Source organism: Centroberyx gerrardi, chromosome 17 (genome assembly GCF_048128805.1).
Source record: "Centroberyx gerrardi isolate f3 chromosome 17, fCenGer3.hap1.cur.20231027, whole genome shotgun sequence".
Lineage (NCBI taxonomy): Eukaryota > Metazoa > Chordata > Actinopteri > Beryciformes > Berycidae > Centroberyx > Centroberyx gerrardi.
In genome coordinates, this window is record NC_136013.1 from 18,802,116 (window position 1) to 18,825,223 (window position 23,108).

The following is a 23,108-nucleotide window of genomic DNA, read 5'->3' on the forward strand; positions in this document are numbered from 1 at the left end:
TGTAAAAACACATTACTTGAATTTCATCAGTCAATCCAGACTGATCCATATCCGCTGAGTAAAAGTGTTGCACTGAGGTTACCCATGATCCTTCAAAACATATGATTACCTGTATCATTCATTTTGTAAGAGCAGGTGTTACTTCAAATGTTGGATATCTCATTTTTGAACCTAAATTGATGGTTTCTGCGGAGAGGAGAGGCTTAGGGAGCCGACTTATTTATACTGATTTATGTCATTTTACAAATGATGTGTAAATGTCTGGCAAGAAAAAGCAAGCACACGATGCAATGGCCAAGGTTTTTTCATAACTGCCCATTTTTAGGTAATAACTCAAAAAGCTCAAAAACACAGCAGAAATACATCAGAAACATAATATGTCACACACACACACACACACACACACTTCCCGCTTGTCTCCTCGTCTCCTGGTCAAAGTCCAGCATTGGGAGTCTGCCCTGCGTCACGCCTGAGGAATTCATTTCATCATTTCATTTCTCATCTCCTCAAATAAACAGAATAATTGACAACCACTCCAGCTGCTCCCTTGATAAAGGGATTTGCAGAGGATTTTGCAAAAAAATAAATAAAAATGCCAATTTGTGTGCAGCGATGTGAAAAAAAAAAAAAAGATGTGAAAAGTGAAGGGGCAGGTCACTCCGGAAATAATGATTCCCCCTGACAAAGAGCGGTAACTGATGACGCATCAAGAAAAATGGGAGAAATTATGAAATACGCTCACTGTACTGAAAACCTGAGTCAGTCATAAGTTCAAAGACGAGCTCCGGCTCAAATCTCCCCTGTCCTTGACAGAAAGAGGGTGGCAAAGAATCTGCCCATGCATGTTTCTCATTGCTGAACTATCGCCACTGTCGGCCAAAGGAGTTTCAATAAACAGTATGAGCGAGGACGTCCATGCTGTTTTTATAATGATTATTTTGGTGGATGAGCGGCAAGGAGGAATGGCCTTGATCTCCGCGTCCCTCCGGGCATAAACACATTCAATTATATTCAACAAATGGCGGCTGGCTGGATGTGAGAGCTATAAGAGCGTGTGATTTGGCCGCCTGGTGGAGACGGGCGCCGCTGATGCACAAACCCAAAGAAAACCTTATGGTCGGAGAGATCAGGAAGGCGAGAGGAGCGACGGAGAGTGCCAAGTGCAGATGGCGGAATCTAGAGCAGAATACGGTTCAGACCGGCGTGGAGGAGGTCAATGACAGATGGGAGTCAAGCGAGAAAACTTTTATGGCAGCATTTAAATTCCACACCGCGATCCAAACTCTGATATCTGGCATTATGCGTCGGTGACAAACGCTGCAGTCCAATCAGCCTATGAATCAAAAAAAAAAAACCCAAAAAAAACAAGTCTTTCTCGCAGGAGGGAGCCTGATAACAATACTGAGTTGAAGCAGGGATACCAGATAACCATCAACGACGGGCCTTTCCTCAAACAATCACGCAGGCTCCCTGGAGAGCCGATGGGGAACTGTCGACAGCGGGTCAGGCCGACTAGCAGCGGGACACACCGCTGAATCGCGTGCTCTGGATGAGTCACCCAATCCCCTCCTTTCTTCAAAAGACATGAGTAAAATACTCGTTGAATACTCCGAAATGAGAAGCACCTGATGATGTCGCTCATGAATATTGGATGTGAACTTCACCCACACCTAATTTCACTGACATGACCGTACAAACAGCACATTTAACATTTCTGAACTGTCAAAAGCCGATGTCGAGGTTTGGAAAATTCGATGGGTTTGCACTGTGTGGATGGGTGATGACAGCAATGTTTATACATCTAGTCCATTCTGTGAGGTGGACCATAAAGACCATCTGTCCTTTTGCCTGTTTGCTATCAACAATGGATGAAGTCATGCTGTATTGTCAGATTGATGCTTCAGAGTCCCCATGATCTGATTTAATGTTTAATTTGCCCTTTTCTGAATCTACACATCAATCCGCACCATAACATTTAACTTGTCACTTCTTTGTTCTCCTCATGCATCATTAGACACCAGAGAAGCTAGCTCATAACAGAGCAAGTTGATGGTATTTGATTTTCCGCTTTGTTTTTTTGTTGTGGCTGTTATCTCGACTAATCCAATCACCGCTAGCCTCTCCAGACAGCCGGTCTCTGGCCCGCCGGCTACAGCCCCTCCACAGATAATGTCACTTCCTCTGAAAACAAACTTGTTTTCTTACCAGACATGCTCTCTGTTATCTGTCACAGCAATAGGAAAAAACACACTCTGAATGTGAATAGTGGTAAGCACCTCACAGACAGAAATGCTGCCTGATAGACACAGAGAAAATGTTTCCTTTCAGTTGGAAGTGACGGTGTGAGTTATAGCCTCCCTCAGAACAGCCCGACATCTGACAGTGCGCAAGGTAAGACAAATCTTTGCATTAAGATTGTTCTCTCCAAGCTTTTTGATATGGCGATTGCAGTAGTCATGTCTCAGTGTGTGTGTGTGCGGGCGTGCGTGTGTGCGACAGCAAAGAGAGACACACCAAGGAAAGTGTCAAGAGAGAAGACAAATAAAAAGTACCACGCATAAACAAGGGGAAGACATGAAAACGAGATGCAGCGTGAACCGGCGAACAGGTGGGGCTCAGTCAGACTTGCCTTGTTGGGTGTCAGAGAGCTCCAGGCTGCCAAATGAGTGTCATCTATTCAGCGTAGCCCCGGCACTGATAATGAGGATTGAAATGAATGGCGACACTTTAGTATAATTGCTGCATTGGCAGAAACCAGCGCAGAACACCCTGCACAACAAATGGATGGGCTGCAGGGGAGCTGGAAGGAGGAGAGGGAGGGGGAAAGTTTTGCTTTCAACTGCTATTGCACATACTATACAGTGGTGTAAACTCCCCATTTAAAGCTGCACTGGGCCTCGCTGACGGTCTCAAATGGCAGCAAGATGTAACTAATTTTGTACACTGGTTAACCAACCCAGCTGGTCTGTGATGCTTATGTCTATGCCGTCTCAATAGAATCTACAGTGTCACAGTTGGGGAAGGATTGGATGCTCTTCTCCCACAGCAGCCCCACTTTGTGATTTAGGCTGATAAGACGGGTGTATTTTTGCATAAAAATCTTGCCTAGTGCAAATTTAAGCCTGTGTATCTTTCGACAAGGAAAGGCTCAACCCAAAGAGAGAGGGTGCTTAGTCTTGGCAAGCATGGCTAGAGCGCTTACGACATGCCAAGATGCCAACCTAAGGAAAATCAATACACAGACAAACAACTGAAATCAACTGGCGGACTGTGGAAAGAAGCGTGCAGATGGATACAGAGTATACTCAAGACGATATACGTGAGGATACTGCAGGATGGAGGAGCAGGAGGATTTTGGAAAGGGGTTATAGTCTGTCCTCGCCTTACCTGCTGCTAAACAGGGCCTTGATAATGAGCTGGGCTGTCTCAGACACACACACACACACACACACACACAAACACAGAGAGCAATCATACCCGGATACGCAAAGAGGTCTGCATATCTGTTGTTAAAAATGTGTCCACGGAGGTAAGTAAGCTGTATAAAAGCCGAAGGGCCGCTAATTTTTCCGCTTCAAAAGAAAGAATCCAACCTCTCCGAGTTGACAGAAATCATTTCAGACAGCTACAATGGTTTTGGATGACACTAGACATAGACATACATAGACACACTGTGAAACAAAGTCAGCGGTGAGCTTCAACACTAAGTCTGACACTTGAGACCATTAGAGCATAGCGGACAGCTCGCTATTTCTCACTATCACCTTCGCACACACAAAACACACACACACACACACACACACACACACACACACTTGAACATACTGACTTTGTTTGGACTATCTAGCTAGTCAGCCACTCAACACACTTAAGGCTAAGATGAGCTTTTTTCATCACCCTCCTCTGTCACCTTACAACCCCAATTTTATCTAGCAATTCTATAGAGACAGCCAGTATTAATATGAGAGTAGTACAGCTCTCCCCTCAATTTCCCTCACAGCATTAAAGGTGCTATGTGTAGCATTTAAACATCAATAAAATATTACCACATTAATACTGAAACATTAGTATAACTGCAGTAAACAAACCGCTGAGAAGATTGGCAGCCTCTACACTGCATTTGACATTGTGTGACCAGGTCGGATTTCATAGGAAATCTGCTGGATTGCTTTACAACACAAAGTGTGATTGCTTTGTGGCACAAAACAGTGCAAATGCAGCTAAAGCTTTCAGTGTTTCTTACTATGGCAGATGGTGGAAGAGGTGAAAAGCTGATGGAAAAAATCCCTTCCAACATGTTTATACTCTTCAATAAAGCCTTTGACTGAAGAAGCAAAGAAGGCAAAGACGTAGTAACCTGGGGTTTATGGGAAATGTGGTCTTAATTTTGAGAAACACTAGTACCAACAATACCACTGGCATGAGATAGAGGCTGACAATTGTTTCAACCATGGTCTCACTTGTTTACAGTAATTACCAGGATATCACAATTCATTTGACAAAGATATATTGATGTTTAAAAATGCTTCACATAGCACCTTTAACACCAAAGCCTCTCTTTCCTAATACTACCTATTCTCATTTGCTATATGCCCGCTCTATCCCCCTGTTATCAGTCCATTTGTCTCTCTCCATCTCTCTCTCCTCCACTACCAGCCCTATTTCAGCACTGAAGGGAGGCAGCTCATTCCTGCTCCCCTCTACAGAGCGATAAGTTTTAATGCCAGATTAAAGCTATAGGCTTTAGTGTCTAGATGGAGTCCATAGCTCTTCAGCATGAGAGTGAAACGGACCGTCTATGTCTACCATTAGTAGAGACGTATAGGCTGTGTGAACTGATTGTTTGCTGATGAGAGCACCATCATAGTGTGTGTGTGTGTGTGTGAGGGTGAGACTGAGAATGATGATGAAGTGAGGAGAGGGAGAGAGAGAGGAGAGAGACAGAGGGAATGAAAGGGAATTAAAGCTTTGTCAACACGGCAACAAGAACGGGACCACCTCCCATTTCGCACACTTCCCGTCACAGTCATCCATCCATTAATGAGCCGCTCGGCACAGAGTGACTCAGCGCTAAATCAAAGCTTACTCCCAGTTCGCTCATTATGTCAGTGACAAGCTGAGACAGACGGTCCGCAGAGACCCACTGTCCTCCAGTCAGACGCTGTGTGGTTCAATGACAGGAGTCCCTGCAGAGACAACACACACACACACACACACCCACCCATGGACACACACACACACACACACACACGCAGACGTACATAGGCATGTAAGCTTGCACAAACACACACCTACAATTGTTTTGGATGACACAATACATAGACAAACTCTGAAATGTAGTTTTCTCTGACCTTCAGCACTAAGTCTGACACCTGAGACCATTAGAGCAACAGCTTGCTATTTCTCACTATCACCTTCACACACATGCGCAGGCACACACACAAACACACAAACACACATATAAATAACCGCCAAAGCATGGATTGGCACCCTGACACAGAAACGTACGTCGCACTGCTGATCTCAATATGTCTATAGGCATATAGCATAAATATTCAGCTATGTAGCACCATGACCAGCATGTCCTATTCAGAGATGTCTGATCTCCCGTGGGAGATGTAAAGAAAGTCTCAGTGAGTTGGCCTGCGTTCCGCTGTACTCCTGTGTCATATTTGTTTACAATCAATTTGGCGCCCTGGCGGTGCGGCTACGGCGAGATGGAGGCCTGGAGGAAGAGGCCGTGTTTCAGAGCTACCCACTGTTGTAACAGTTCAGTGGCTACGCCTCGGCGGTGCTGGAGGGAGTGCAGAGGAGGAGAGAGGAGGGAGAGAGGAGGGAGGGGGGGGGGGGGGGGGCACAGACTTCTAACTAGAAAGTAGAAAGGCTGAGGGGGAGAGATAGCGCAGGACTCATTATCAACTACAGCAGTCGAGAGTTTAGCACACACGAGGAGGAGAGCTGCTGAGGGCCGCCGGCACCCTCTTTCTTTAGACCCCCCCCACCACCACCACCACCCCATACACACACAAGCACATGCACACTCACACACACACACACACACACCCTCTCTCTCCCCTGACTTTACAGTGTCAGCTCTCACTCATTCTCTCACTCCTCCGTCTCGTTTCTCGTCCCTCCTCATCATGCAGTCTCACTCATCCCTCTTGCTCATGCACAACATCCCTCGTACGTATGCTTTCTATCTCTCGAATACATTCTCTCTCTGTCTTTCTCTATCTCTCTCTCTCTGTCTCTGTTGGTGAGAGGGTATGAAGAGCATACAGAGCTGGTATCAAGGCACCTGAGAGCTATCAGAGGAAGACAGGCTCTCCCAGAATGTCTCGCTTTGCTACAGATTGATATCGAGGGTACTGGAGGACACATCGTGTGTGTTTGTGAAAACAGTGAGAGTGTGCATGTATGTATGTGTGCTAACAGTGTGTGTTCATACAGAATGTGTATCTGTGTGTGAGCAGTGTGTGTGTGTGTGTTTGTGTATGTGTGCATGTTATGGGGGAAAGGTTTCCAAAGGCAGGCTGGATGCGCTCGGAGAGAAAGCGACAGCTCGCCCGTTAATTACGCGGGCTAATAGAGCAGCTGCTGATTCACTCCCATGTCAGTGGGACTCACAGCGGGGCGGGGGGGCACAGGCAGCACTCAGTGAAGTATGAAGATGGACGGGCTGCGACTCTGGCGGGAGGCTAAGCAAGGTAAAGAGAGAAGCCATTACACTGATGCAGTTCAGGGACTTTGGGCCGTGATACAAGTCTCTAGGCCGGGACACATTGGAAACTCAAGCAGTAGACAAGGGCTTATTAGTATTAGTGTTACCTGCCGCAGGGTTAGAGTTAGTAATCAGGGGAGGATTCACAAAAGTGCTCTTAAGATTGATCTTGCGAAGTTACCTAAAAATACATTTTAGGAAGGCCTTCAGAAGGCTTGTAAGTGCAGCAATTCCCCAATATTTTCTTAAAATTAATCTCATCTCTGACAAACTTCTCTTGGTTTCTCACTATGGAACTTCTCCAATATGCTGGGAAACTTAGCATGGCGGCACATCCGGGCCTCCACTTTGTAGTGTGGAAGCTGTAGCCCTCCGAGTCCTTCTGCCCAGCTTTGTTTATGCAGCAACACGTCCTAAGACCCACTTACCGTTGACTCAGCAGACACAGCAGCAGCAGCAACAACTAGGTTTGTTGATTGGCGGTGGACACATTTGACCAGAGGACATATGTCGGTCTTTTTGGTTTGCTGCAATTTTTGATAACACAAACAACCGTGGCTTTAGTATTAACTGTGGTCACATGGAGTTCTACCTGCACATTCCTGAGCTGAAACTGGGATTGAGCTAAATCCTACACCTGTCTCATTACAACTGGATGCTAATTCATGTTTCCATTTAAAAGCGCTAGCCTCAATGCTAATGAGTGGAACCACAAAGCGACTTTTTGCTGGACGTAACGTTTTGACTTTCAACACAGCATATAGGGCCAACCTACCATAAAAGCATAAAAGAACCAAACTTTTTTTTCACTATTTAAGACACGACATTAATGCACTCTGTCTGCAAGCTATAGCGACATAATAGTTGGTGTGAACATTTTGATCCACTCGTACAACCTTTAAGAAGAAAATGTTAATGATATATAAACGGCTTATCAGCAAATGCAAACCTTTAATAACCAACCTCTGCAGTCTAACAGCTAACTAACAATAGCTAAGCTTAACAATAAAATGTTAAGCAACAATAAAATTAAGCAACAATAAAATGTTAAGCTCAATACATGTGTGTTTAAATGAAGCTGAGGTTTATCTTTTCACTGCAACAAATTTAAGACAAATGGAAAGCTATCTTAAAGTTAGGAACATTTAAGAACATTTTTGAGAACTTTGCTTTCAAGAGTCCCGTTTATTACGTTTTTTTAAGAAGCAAAATAAGAATAGATACTTATAGAGTGGAGTATTGTACACATAATTGGTGTAAAAGATGGACAACATCTTAACAGACTGGCGCTTCACTCCACACCACATTTATGGCATCACATTTCTGGTGCGATGTCGTTGTCTACCTGTCTCATTCTGTCACAGGCAACATTTGACCACATATAACTCAAATACAACGCACCATAGTTCATAATCTGCTAAAGCTCCATGCAGAGTAAGGCTTTCAGTTTAAATCCCATGTAGAGACAGTATTGTTGCCCTCTTTCTCTGTGGATGGTAAATAGCCCACAATCTTTTTTTATGTTGGCTAATACCCAGAGCTAATCATTGTAAAAGAGCATAATTTCCGATACTAATTTGAAGGATGTTTCAAGCTTACACACCGCTAATTTCCCATCAGTCGCCTTAAGTATAAAAGTATTACTTTCATTAAGTTCTGTGCTTTTATTTTTTTAGCGAGCAGTAAGCACTCATTCATAGACATCAAACCCATCATGAAAGCGCAGAGTTTTCCTTCTTAGGATTTAGGAGGGAGTGATAGCGCCTGAGTGAAGAAGCTTTGCTAAATCTGAGAACACACTGTTTCTTCTCCTGTCCACTCCCTCGCTCCAAGTCTTCCTCCCCGTCCTTTGCTGTCAATTCTCTCTCCCTCTTTGATTCACACTTCACATTCGGTCTAATTTGCACACTCTCCCTTTCTTTCAATCCCTATTTTCTTATCTTACCGTTTCTCTTCTCTTCTCACTTGTCTTACTCTAAGGCGTTCTCTCCCTACTTTGTTCCGCTGTGTGATGTCACAGCATATTTCTGATATTGCATATAGGGCTGAAAATGCTGTGGAGCACCGCTGATGCAAACACTGACACTTAATTGGATAAGGAGAAGATTTTACAGCTCCATCATGTCCATTATGAGTTTTTCCTATCGCAATATTTTGTGCAACGATAAATGGCTACATGACTAATGATGTATAAACAAAAATACTGAAGCCGACTTTTTCATTTACATTATTTTTTACAAACAGCTGTGAAGTCAACTTCCTGGTACTTTTGAATGCAGACTAACTTTAACAGGAACATTAATTGTTATAATTGTTATCATGCCTGAATTGCAGCTCTCTGCATACATACTGAGTTATGGTTTAGACTAAATAACTTACATGAAAATTACTGCAGCAGCTTGTGATATGTATTTCCTTGTCCATTGCTATAGAGCACAGTAAGATACATCAGGATGGAAAATACTTATTTAAACATTGTAATGTACATGCCACATGGGAGTAAACTGCTTGCACAACAGTTGGAGACCACAAATTGCATGCTCAGTCAGAGTTACCTGCTGCATTGGTAATCCAATGCAAATTTGTTTATTGAACGAAAAAAAAAAAACCTGACTTGACTATGCAAATGGGAACTAGTGACAGAGAAAAATTGATTTACAAACCATGCACTGGAAAACTATGGGAGCAATTAACGTTTCCAAAGGGTGGCAGTGTCACAACAATTTCCAAAAGTTTACAACTGAGATCAGTGATGATCGCCTTATTGTGGAAAATGCGAGCCTAACAAGCGATCATACAGTAAACTTACATGCACATACAGTACAGAACAATATGGGGAAGGATGGAATTGTGTGTGTGTGTGTGTGTGTGTGTGTGTGTGCTGCACAGTGTTAAAGGAGGGTTGTGAGGCTCAGGGGAGAAACAATCGATGAGGATTTAAGTTCATGAATGCAAAACAGAAGGGTCCAAAAAAATACAGGAAAGGACAATCACAGGCGCAATAAGTTTCCCATGATGCAACAGCCAACATGTCTCTTTGCAGTGCCTTTGTAACTATGGTGACAGTGGCATACTAATGTGAGACACTGTAAATCTAAACTTCAAACCTACTTGCATGTACCCAGTATACAAATCCTCAAAATGTTGAAACGCAGGGTTCCAGTGCAGGGGAGATTACATAAGAGGGAATTATTAATCACTTTTTTTTTTTTTTTAAATGCTAGAGCAGGGGAGAGGCTGCGAGCCTGGGATAGGAAGAGATGATAATAGGATGCCAGAAATTCGGCATGGACATGAAAAATGGCAATAGAGTGGTGAAATATTCACACGCTAATTAATGCCTATAAATAGGAGTCGTCTGCGAATCTGTGGCATAGAAATGCTGAGTGCTCATCAGCAGAAAAGGTTTCCACTCGCGGAGCACACTGGGCGAGAAGGGACACGCTGATAACAGAGAGGGAGAGTGTGAGATTACGATAAGCTCATCTCCGCCGTTTCTATGCACAAGCCTCCGAGTCGGGCTGAGAAACAGAGGGGAGGAGGAAGATGAAGGGAGTGTGTGTGGGGAGGAGATGGATTTGTGAGTGTTGGGAAGACTGCCCAGGAGAGGGCGCCCCTCACTCAATGGAGCAAAGCATGTGCACGCACACACATGCACACACAAACACGCACACACACACACACACAGGATGCGGCGTCTTAATCATATTCACCAGAGGGAGATACCAATCTTTTCACGGCCATTACTTTCAGAGTCGCTTTTAATTTCACTTGTTCTTTATCATACTCCAGATATTCCACCCATCTCGCTCCATCCGCTCTTTCCTCCAGCCCTACAGTATGTTATGGTCACATTTTCCAACTGAAGTCTCTCTTTGGGCAGACCCAGGCCGCCTCAACACTCTTCCACTCACTAATGAGCGTCCTCGTCCAATGTCAGTGTTAATTTATGCCATCTGTTTAGCATATGCAAATACAGCAGCCCTGCATCATCCAATCAGTAGGGAGAGGTGACGGTGATTAGAAACGGACACAGTACACTCTTTGCCTCCTCTGACACCGCTAGCTGTGTCGTCATGGAAACAGGATGCCAAGGTAGACATTACATATTCAGAAACTGTCGGGGGCACCGAGGCTGTTTGGTAGGAATAGAAACCGTGCCGCTCTGCCTCGCTGAAGTTAGTCAACAAATGCTCCGACTCGTCTTTGAGATGGAACTCGCCGACGAACGGTGATCTATGAACTTTGGTGGAAGCGGTTTTACGAAATCAGAGGTTTGTTGATGCACAAGTGCTGAGTATTCAAGAGAAGTGTCAAGTGCTGTGTCTTCTTGACAGCGCAATCTATCAGAATAAAGACATGCATTTTCGGAGCGGAGCAACTTCCTTGAAAATAAAATGGAATTTGCAAGCAAGTGCAGTCAAACTGATGTTGCTGTCAACTCAACATGCACATGCATATAGTATACACACGCGCATGCATATGCACGCCTGCGTGCGCACACACACACACACACACACACACACACACACACACACACACAAACAAACTCTGTGAAGTAACAGTAGTGTTAGTTGTCCTCTGTCCCTGACCAGTGTCTTTGGAAGTCTCCCTGGGACAGTTTTCAGAGCTTCAGACATCCATATTCATGAGGCTATTGTTTTAATAAGTGTCCACTCTGTCATAACACCTTGTTCTAAGACCAGCTGAGCGCTGCACCTCTGGGTCCTCCATATTCATACACTGACGGCCAGCCACCTCAACCAACAGCACCGGAGCAACTCATCCTGCTGGGAAGGTGAACAGTAAGTGTTCCAAACAAACTTGAGTTAAGGTCCTACTTGTGAAATCTTTTCACAACTTTTCTGTAATTGATTAAACTTGCCTGGCACAAAAAGTGGATTGTCCCATAAGCGCATACCCCACCCATCTGGCACCCGCTGACAGGCTAAAGGAACAGAGAGTAGATTGGATTAAAATTTGGCCCAGGTCTGGCATACAGAACTTTGATACTCAAAATAACACTAAAACTGTTGATTTGCAGGTTTTGTCAAGTACCTTATCTGCTCAAGTGCAGATAATCTAGCCTACATGCCCCATCAAACATCAATTTCACGCCGCAAGGTCTCACAGTTATCAGTTATAACTGGGAGTTCCCGGTTATAACAGCTAAAACTCATTACAAGTTTCCAAGTCTCTCTCTCTCTCTCCCTCTCCCCAAGGTTGCTGTGCCCTTGTTGTTCTCTTGTGTCTCACACTCAGGAAGGGTATACAGTTAGCTTGGGAAGCCGAAGCAAACAGACCTTTCTGAAGAAGATATGACTCTTTTACTGTCTGCTGAGCAATGTGTGTAACAAGAACCTAAGATCATAGCAGAAGACAAATACCCAGATGACGAAATGGCCATGAATTTGACAAATGAGCGAGCCATAGCATAGCCAAAACGCGTCAGAGCAGCGGCAGTGACGTTCTGTTAGTGGGATGGATGGTGCGGGAGCCCGTATGCATGCGGTCTAGGCTGAAATCGAGAGGTTAAGAGAGGCTGACTCGCCTAAAGTAAGCGCACAGAGAGATAGAGAAAGTCAGAAAGTCAGTCTGCGGCCGGGTACCTGAGTATATCTCCCTGCTCTTCAATTTCATCAGCCACCTCTTCACACCTGCAACGATGTGAAGAAGCCCGTCAACGTCACAAGTCGCATCAACACCCCCCCCTCCCCCTTTCCCTCCCTCTCCCTTTCCCTCCCTCTCAGACATGCAAGTGGAGAAAGTTTCTGGCCACGCAGAGAGTCCTGTCCATGTCCAAGTATGTTATGTTGTAACAATAAAAGACTAGCAATTAACACTCATAATAATCAGAATGATAGCATGTAACCCAGTCAGTTTGTGGCCAAATAGTGAGAGGGGGGGGGGGTCATCATAATTTCTGTGTGAAAAACATCAGTTAGAAAGAATGCAAATACCCAAGAGAGCAGGTATGAGCTCACAGATGTACAGAGGAGACAAAGAAACAGGTAGACAGACAAATATGACACCCCATCCACCCAGCACCACCACCCCCCCGCTTCACCCGCTGACTGTCTCTCTCCTTCTGCCTCAGCACTGTGTGACTCGGTTGATGTGTGCTTGGTTGAGAGTGGACATCTGTTCTGTCCTTACCTGTGTTCCTGTCTGGTAAGATACAGCAATGCTTCTGCAGTATGCTTGGCAACACCTTTGAAGAGACGACGAGGGAGGGAGGGAGAGAGAGACAGAGAGAGAGAGAGAGAGAGAGGGAGAGAGAAAGACGTTAGTATCACAGCAGCTCACAGCAGATAAACGAGGTGGATCTCACAGGAAAAAGCACTGAGCCATATGCTGTGACCCACAATTACAGAGCAGCAATAGGCATCCATTTCTCACATCATTTGCATCGAGAGGAATTGCTCCCATATTTATCTAAGACCTTTCTTCTGCACCCTGATTTGGGCACTGGAGCACTAAATGATGGTGCCAGCGTGGATGCGTGGGAGGTTCATTTTAAGCTGTGTATCTCTGATCTGGTCTGCAAACAGCCAAAGGTGGGTTAAATGGTGTGTGAAGGGAAATATGACACCCCACCAATCCACTGGGAGGGAGTGGTGCAGAGATAAAGTAGTGCTTAATGGAGATGGGGAAAGGGTAGCTATCTTATCAGTCAATCTGGTGCAGTCACTTCAATAGGCCAATTTTAGAAGCTTTCTCTGCTCTATCAGCAGCTTCCCTATGCCAGGAAGTTGTAGCAGCAAATACAGCAGCCAATTACTGCACTACTTACAACCCTGAGGTGGTTATAATAATCAATAATGCATGCTTACTGTAGCCATGCTTACTGTATTCATTCAATGAGGAGTTCTATCAAAAGATAATCTATCAAACTTAAGTATAATATCTCAGCGGCTCATTATGCTATCATCACCTATCTAAGTGAGCAACTTCTGATTCTTGACAGCAACACTTCTTGGGAAGCTGCGCAGAATCATTACACTCAAAAAGGTTATTGGTTGTGACGTTCTGAATATCAAAAGAGGAGAAGATTGTTTTGATTTCTTTGTAAGATAAGAGAAGTGGTTCAGTTTCGGTGCTGTGAGGCTGAATTGGATTATTAGCGTTCACAAGGCACAAATATGCAGGATTGTCTGGTGGAAAGAAGCCAAGGCAGCTGAAACAAAGATGGGGATGGTGAAGCAAAGGCAGAGATGCGGAGGTGGCTCAGCAGGTGCTATCAATGCCTCCTTGTCCTTGCGCCTGATTGACAGGCCCATTGTTGTCAAAATGACTTTGGTAATACAGACAGCTCTCCCCCTCTTTCGCTCCTTCCCACTTGCCTTTGTGATAGTGATAATATTCCTTCGCATTATCTCAAGCTCCTCTGTCTCTCTGAGTTATTTTACTCCTCTCCGGAAACTGAACAAGACTGATCAGATAAGTGTCCCTTTTAATTAAATAGAGGGACATATAAAAGGTACCACTTGAAAAGGGATAGGAGGACGGAAATAAAGAGCAGAAATGAACCCTTATGTCTCGTCTCTGGGGGACATTTAATGAGCTACCTACCCACTACATCATTCATACAGGAGGAGGGCCTCGAGCACAGAGACTCTGTCATCCAGTCTCCTTTTATATTCTAACAGGAGCATTTCAGGGGAAGAGGTATGGCTGCCATAATATACACTATGCCATAATATAAACTATATACGATATGCACTGTGCTGGTTTATGTGAACTCTGTGTAATATAAATTGGGAGCTGGTGTACAGAGAGCTGCTGCTGGCAGGTTTAGTATCTTCCTATATGCGTGATGAGTATGTAACGTTACAATGAAGTCACTGTGCCGAGCTGATTACAATTTAATTAATGGCCTCGTAATTGTTGACACCTCTTTTCTCATTTCTCTCGTCTCATTTTTTGCCTCTTGTCATTTCTACTTCGTTAGAGCCTCAACTCATCCTCACTGACTCTTCCATTCATCAGTTAGCCGTAGCATGAGATCCTGGGAGACCCAAACGACCCAAGTGACCCAGCAGCCAAGTGAATAAGGAACATGAGTGGAACATGAGTCTGCAAAGATGTAAGATAAAGTGTTTGGCTTGTAGGGACTCAAACATCTGCATAATGGGCAGTTATAATTGATGCTGGCTGGCTGGGTGGTTGGCTGGCAGAGACTTGTATTAGGGGGAGAGCGGTAACGGACTGTCAGGGACGCTCTTCAATGTTTCAGACACACAGAGAGCTGTCGCTTGCCTCTCATTTACGCTCTAAAGGGATTGGAGCCTGGAGGCAGGGCGTCTAATTTCACATAAATGCGTTAGGCATCCGTTTGTTTGTCTTTTTAAGCTCATCTCGGGATGAGCACAAGGGAGGATTTATGTCACCATATTTTAACAAGGCAGATTTACAAGACACGCAGGGACAATCACACGTACACGCACAAGTGCCGCGCTTTAACTGGGACAACTGGAATATAAAAAACACAGTCAGGAATCAGCTTTGGTATTTCGGGTATTTGTACAGATTTGTTTTCTCTAAATATTCACAGATTTGGATAGTCGGTTTCAGCTGCATCACATAGGACGGCTAGCCTCATTTTATATCAGTGCCATTCATAATTAAAATAAATAACCTTGATTATGTCAAAACAGAGAAATAAGCACCCATTAAAGTCAGCAGTTAGATTGCACAGTTCTAGCATGGCGCTCAAGGGAGAAGCATCTATAAACTATAATGGAACTAGTTCCACAAAGACAATCCCAAGCAGTGCCCTCAGGACTATAGAGGCCCAATCTTGTGAATGAGTCTTCAAACCCCACTGAGCCAATGAGTTAATAAAAGGCTCCATTTGGCAATGTTGTAGCAGTTTACCGTCACGCTCTTCCAATAGGACCGGTTGCCATCTTCTTGTGGCCCGAGGACGTAAGATAAAAGAAATCTGCGGAGACATCATTACACGCCTCTCATGTATATGCTTCCAATAGTGCGCCACTCTCCATAATATCCCCTATTACATCCACAGCTCTCACTGAAGGTGCGCCTCATCGAATAAAAATGAAACGACAAGGCGTATGGGCTGGGAATGCGCATGAGAATACACTATTATTTTCAAATTGAAGCAGGCTATAGAGATAAACAAATGTAGCCTATACAGCGGTAGGCTATATCATGGAACTGTGTGCTAGAAAGTTACATGTTGACCTTATTTTCATTTCATGATAACGCTTGTTTGGCAAGGTTATCAGACAATTCAGGATATGATAGAGAAACAAACCATCAACCATTCCAATAAAGACTGTGCGCCATAACATTGTGGCGGTGCCCGTATCCCCTATAGCATCAACACCTGTCATTGCTGGGAAGGCTCATCAAATAAAAATGAGATAGCTGGGCTTGTAGGCTGGAGAGCAGTACATGGAAATTCGCTAGTGTAGCCTGTTTCCGAGCAAGTAAGACAAACGCGAGAGGTGGTTTTCTGGGAATCAAAACACCCCTGTATCTTTTCAAGAAACTGCCATACATATGCTTATAGATGTATTTCGCAACTATTTGAGTGTTAAATATAGTTCGGTGTCTTGGGAAAAGCAGGCGCTGAGCTAACAGAGACATATCAGAACGCTCAGGAGGGACAAACACAAAGAATGTCGAGGCAGTCGAAAAGAAAAGAGAGAGCGAGAGAAGCAACCAAATGCATACCCATTAACTGAGATGAAAAATCAAATGGCCCACCTCAGGTGAGTCACACACCATTTCAGTCCACAGAGGAACTTTTCCCACTGATATCAATTCTCTTAAAATGACCCCTTATATAGAAACTACTGATTACTTTTTCCCTGAAAGTCCATTTGTCAGGGAGATTGCTTTGTCTACTGTCTGAGGCAGCTTGCCTCGAGAGATTGGAGAGTGGAGATCAGAAATAGCCTACATAATTTAGCTTGTGCACAAGCTGAGCTCATAAGCATAAACATATTTATGTGCAGAACTCATAAACATAAAGTCACAACATCAGAAAGTTCGACGAAATGAGTCGTTCTTGTTGTAGAACTTGTAATTTGTCCGCCACCGGTCTCACGTGACCCGCCGTGAGACACGCGCACTGCCTGTCAAACTAGTTCAGCCGGACTTTGGTGTAGATCCCTCCAAACAAGACAGGCTCCAATGCACCAGGTTCATTTAATGGTTCTGCACATGATCCGAGGCTGGGGGGAACACAGCCTAGTTTGTCCAAAGCAGAGAGCAGTCAATGGGAACAGCTCTTGTCCCAGTGGGGTCTCTGGATGCTCTCAAAGCAAATCTCTCTCCATCTACACACACATACACACACACACACACACCACCACACGCTACTACTGCTGGGTACAGGCAATTATCACAAGTGGCAGTGTATAATAGGATATCTTGGCGCCTGCTACTGAGGGCTAGAGTGCAACTCTTGGTGAACTAATGGAGAGCTGAGAGGATGGACGGGAAGTGGAGTCGCTCCAATGCATTTCAAAGCTCTTCCTATGGTGTCCTGTCTGCCTTCAGCACTGTCTGCTCCCTTTTTTTGCTCAGTCCAGCTACCAAACGCAGCGGTGTGCAGATTGTATGGAAGATAAGCCTCCCGCTGTAACATTTACCACTTGCCCTATAGCACTAGCTAGGGGATACAGCACACAGAAATGGCATAAGTAGCCTATAACTGAACAACAAGCTCATTTCTGCTGCACAGTGGTCCGTCCACATGGGGAATTGTTTGTCAAATCTTGCAGTATCAATGCAAGATATGCAGGGTGGATGGTTTACCAATTTTAGTTTATTTCACAGTGATGAAACACAAAAGTGAAGTGTATGCCATTTTGCATGTATAAAATTTGAATCTCCCTGAAAAGTCAGAGAAGTCTATTTTATACATAAAGTGTCCCAAGTGGAAAAGTGGATTTCTGGAGCAGTGTTTGAAGCATTATAGTAGCTGTTTTGCTGTTGTGGTCCTTTGTATTGTAAATGCAGAGGCAGGGACCACCGCATCTCAATACAAAGAAGCATCTCCTAGACTCACTTTGCACATAACTTTGTTTAAAAAGTTCCGTTTTGGGATTTGTGATGTGATTACTAATAAGTTATAAGCATTTGCAAATAATCATTCTCTGAGTAACTGTGTATCTTCTTAAAATACATTTTTAAGCATGTATAAATGAGTAAATTGGTTAGCAGGCTTTGTGTACACAATCATTTACCTCAAAGTTAGGCCTACATCTTGCCATAGTATTATATCCAGCAGCAGAAAACCCTCAAAGAAAAACATGAAACATGAACTTAACTGCAATCCCCCTCCAACAGATTTACCACTCAACACTTCCATACATAGTACAGTTGTAATAAAACATGTAGCACATCGGGCCTAACTCATATATCTCAGTTGAAGATGCTGTTCATGTAGGACGCTGTTAGGCAGCAAAGTTAATGTACGACCTTTATTTCACTTATTTAGAACATGCACCACCAGAGACATGGGTAGGGCAGGCATGTAGATGAAAGGGAAAGTGAGCAGTTGAAATCCCCTCCAGATGCTCATGTATGGAGGCGAGTGGTGCAAACAACATCTGAAAAGTGCAGGGCTGTGTTTGCAGGGTTGGAGAGAGGTCAACACCTCGCATGGAACAACATTTTGTGATGCTTTCAGCTAAAAGGCTAGGCTAAAGCATCGAGAGACTGGTTATCTGCAAATGAGGTCAGCGGGCTACGGGAGCGCCGTCAGCCAACATGCCCAACGTGTTGCAGGGGAAAGTGGAGGCACACGGTACGAAAACACTAACAGAGGAGTGATAGTGAGTGAGTAAGAAAGTCAGACAGGCCAACAGCAACAATATACTGCGCTGAACTGAGCAGAGCGAACAAGCTGCATAACGACTCCACAAGAGGACCATCAAACTTCTCCAAAAAAACACTGCTTGATTCCTGCTTATCTAAATCCTCCCAAATCTCACGTCTCTCCTAGGCGCACAGGGTTTCCTCAAATGAGAACTACTCGCCTCTACTGCACCCTAGCCACCAATATCACCGCCCATCCGTGATCGTACGTCCCGCAGCAGAGATGAGAGCGGTTTTCTATTAATCTCTCCACTGAACTCTCGTTGGCCAGCTCTCCAAAGGCGCGAGCTGACAGCCCCATTAGAAGGGGCTTTGTTAAAAAAAAAATATTTAAAAAGTCCACTTCCACGATGACATTCAGAGTACTGCACCCGAGGCCATTGTGCTTCTGGTTTTGACTGCGAAACCATACAGGTTGGAGTATTTCATTCGTGAACAATGGCAACTGAGGGAAATTGAGCTGCCTACAGGTAATATCGGTGGACAACTGCCATTTAGCTATAATACCTAGACTACATTAGGACCATTAAAGCACAAAGTCCTCCTTTAGAGCTTAATCAAATTACTTACACCTGTTCCAAGCGAAAAAAAAAAATCTGCAGCCTTGATGGTGCTTCGTTAAAGTGGGCTATTTTATTAAGCTCATCGCTCTCGTTTTAAGGGTCTAGAAAAGACTCGGTTGTAAAAGTGGGGCCTTTCACCAGCAGCAATGATATTATGACTTATGCTGTACAAGGCAGGAGTGAAGTACGCTTGGAACTGGAGGGTCTTTGCAGGGGACTCGCATTAGAATCAAACCTCGCCTTTAGATAGAGTGTTAACACTGGACCTGAGGGGCAAATTTATAATTCCGTTTACACCGTGACCGTCACTACCTCCGTCTCCATTCGAAGCGTGTCAGAGGCCTGACAGAGACATGGATAGCCGGGCTCTGCTGCTGTGGAAACTTTCAAAGTGACAGCTCCTATTATGATGAAAATGTCTGGCTGAGATAGGCAGGGTGGGAATACACTCATCAATGTGGCGCTGGGATCAAACTGCCTGTATTAATGGCTGTGCAATTAGAATAGAGGAAATGTTACAGATAGTGCAGCAGCTTGCTAATGGACCCTGTAATGAGTCAGATGTGACCTAGAGCTATGTGGCAGCTATTGCACTAACACTAACACTGGGAGAATGCAATGACACTCACCTGCCAGAAAGATGTGTGCCTACCGCAGCGCAGCGGGGATTAACTGAGCGGCGGTGATGCACAGGAATGCACAGACACAGACATGCAAACACACAGGTGCACGCACAGAGGCACACACACACACATACAGACAGACACACACACACGCACTTGGCTCTTATGCATGATTAGATTCATAAAGCCCACTCCCATCCATCCTCTCCATTTCCTCCGCAGCCCTCTACTGAAGCCAAACTATTAGCGATGTAGGGTTGCATTCATCAGGGGATGAATAGAGACATAAAGAGAGGAAGACAGACAGAAAGACAGAGAGAGAGAGACAGACAGAGAGAGAGAGAGAAAGTAAGAAGGTGAATGAGAGAGCGCAAGGTAAGGGCTAAGTAAGAAAGTGAGAGAGATGAAGGAGGATAAAAAATGAGGATGTGGAGGGAGAAAGTAGAAACACATATTTCACGGTGAGTGGAGGATTAAGAAAAAAAAGAGCCTGCTGAATGTTTCAACATTTACTTTTAGCCAGTCTAGTCTACATTCAGCGCTGCCTCTCTCCCCTGTAGACCAAGATGACATCATCACACCCGTAAATGCAGCATTTCAAGCTTGCTCTGCATCTTCAAACAGATGATGAGAGCCTTATCATGTCAATGCCAAGTAGACAAAGTCCAAACAAGCTTCCCACTGACAACTCTGAGAGAGAGTTTGTGTGGGCGCACGTGTGTGTGTGTGTGTGTGTTGTGTGTGTACGCGTGTGTGTGCATACAAGTGTGCATGCGTATTTGACAGTAGCATTGGCTAAATATCCTCAAACAAGCTTCAATTCCCATGCGCTACTGAGGGGAAATAGACTGTCAGTTTCCTCCTTATTTTTCTTCTATCTGTACTCAAGCGGTAGCTTTTAATTAGGCTCTCTTCTTTTTAAGTGAGGAAATTGCCTGGTAGGATGAGGAAAGAGGCAGAATTTTCCATCCTGCATGAATCATTAAGCTTTCATTGAAAGGCTGTTTGATTAGTCGCCTGGTTAGAAACAGAGGTGGTGATGTGGAAGAGGTGAGAGGTGCTGCTCCCTAAAGCTGGTAAGTGACAGGTAATTTCTTTTAGGGTTACATAAGGATTTATGCAGGTGGCACACATGTCTCACCAGCCACCTGGCACCTGCCCACCCACGGGCTCCCTCTCTTTGAATTACATATGCATACATATTGCACAGGCACACCCACCCACCCACCCACAAATGTAAGCACTTGTACACAGCCAGAGCCACACACTCATAGACACTTTTAATTACCCACCCCATTGATTTAAACTCAGTTCATTTGCTTCCGATTGCCTTGGCGCTACTGCCACTGCTCTCCAGCACTTCTCATCACCTACATAATGAATGAACATGGGACACTTTGCTAGGACCCGCATTGAACATGCATGCTACTATGGCAGAAAATGCAGTTTCCATGTTTGGACTGCGGCACACCCCGCCGCTCCAGAGAGTGGATGAGTTCGTCACTTAGAGACCAAAGTCTCACCCACACAGCTGCCTGTCATTGAAGAAAGACCGGCTGACTACTACGGCTAAAAATAAAGGCTTTTTGTATTATTGAGCAGGGTATAGCATGCAGGAGAATCAAGGTAAAACTTCTAGCCACGAGGGTGATCAGCAATAACTCCATTGAGCTTCTGAACCATTGCAATGAATATGCTCCCCTATTTTTAGCACCTCTGTGATTATGATGACTGACTGTGTGAGTTCTGGCAGCCGGCACTTTGTCACTCACAGTGTGTGCTGAGTGCTGTGTATTTGCTGTGGATTCGGTAGCAGTGCTGAAGCAGGCATTTTATTTTACACAACTTCCCTTCTTTTTGTATCGCTCAGTCACAGGATTCTATTTGAGGAGACATCAATACTTGCGACTGCACTGTGTGAATCTTAAATACCACGCCGTATCATAGTTTAGCACTGACAATGGTGACAAGTGTCTCACACAAACAGGCAGATAAGCACTGTATTTCTAATCTTGCATCATCGCAAACAACAAAACAGTTCTGATTCCCACTCGAATATTAATCAGCCTCTCACAGGAATACAAGTCTCACTGCTTGATTAATCAGAAACAAACTAGCCCTTTCCCTTGTGGGAATTGTCCAAGTGTTGTTCAATGCTGTCTTCACAGCAAGGTATTATGTAACATGTTTACACAGGTCTCTGTGCAGTTCCTTGAGTCTTACAAAACCTACTATTCATCCAATGCCTTCTTTTGCTGAACTGTACAGATCACTCCTCTCATTCAAAATTGCAAGCACTGGGCTTGGGCTCTGTCTGACACAGACTCTGAAGCTCATCCACCCACAGAGTCTACAGTAGGCATGCTACATACATAGTATTATGTGACAATGGACCACAGGAGTCTGGGAGAGATCAAACCCGACATCCGTTTGAGAAGTTAACCTTGCACTAAGAGGGCTCTTTTCTGCCTGAAAAGTTCCTCATCCTATCTCCACCCCTCAGGGATGAAGATAAGTGCAGGAGCAGCATCCATGAGGCAAAGCAGAGGACTGGTAGTGAACAAATTTCATGTGCATGCAAAAGTGATGGCATTGATGCAAAATCACTATTGATTCTTTTGTTTATTGTGGAGACTGACCGTCATTAAACAAATTAGCTTTATGCTATTTAATATAGCCTACATAACCTATTACAGAGAATATTTCACAATGCCTTCATTTTATAATTGCCAATAATCCAAAAGTCTGATTACCTAAAACAACTGGGAAAATACAATGCCTGCAACCTAACTGCTTTGAAACCCACCCATTTTACACTACTGCATGCACCATCTCATTTACTGTAGGACGATTAAATACACCCTTTGAATCCTATACCTTTAACATTATTAAGACTCCAAAGCTACATATGTGCGTTAAGGTTAATAGGAAAGAGAGGGCTTTACCTTCTTCAGAGCTGACATTCTAGGTGGATCCTCCTCCTTCAAAGCCTGTTCACATGCTGAGGTCCCAAGCCAAGTTTGGAGGGTGCGCAAATCCTAACTCAACCTGGTGCTGATGCTGAGCCATGAGGCGCCTGTTTAGTATTCTCATCTCGCTTCCAACCAGTCCTACAGCTGGTTCGGTTTGCGCATGCCCAAAGTGGTTGTCGTTACAGGATTCAAACACAGGGGGAGCTCTAGCCCTGATACATGCCGTTATTTTGTATGGAGAGAACGGTGTACCAAACTCCATTAAAATTCTGCCAATTTAACGTGGTCTTGGTTATCGGCAGTTACATGCCCCTTAAAATATGACTCAATATCATTTACGAATACTTAGAGACAACTCTTCAATTCGGCG

At 44.4% G+C, this 23,108-nt stretch overlaps 1 protein-coding gene across 1 annotated transcript in view; it reads right to left on the reverse strand.

Moving 5' to 3' along the window:
* dlgap2a (discs, large (Drosophila) homolog-associated protein 2a) overlaps window positions 1-22,729 on the reverse strand; it is a 150,444-nt gene extending 127,715 nt beyond the window's left edge. The window contains exons 1-2 of the mRNA XM_078289640.1: window positions 22,712-22,729; window positions 12,881-12,935 (exon numbers count right to left, since the gene is read on the reverse strand). Coding sequence (XP_078145766.1) covers window positions 12,881-12,935; window positions 22,712-22,729 — 73 coding nt within the window. The remainder of the gene's footprint in view (window positions 1-12,880; window positions 12,936-22,711) is intronic.
* Window positions 22,730-23,108: the final 379 nt, after the last annotated feature.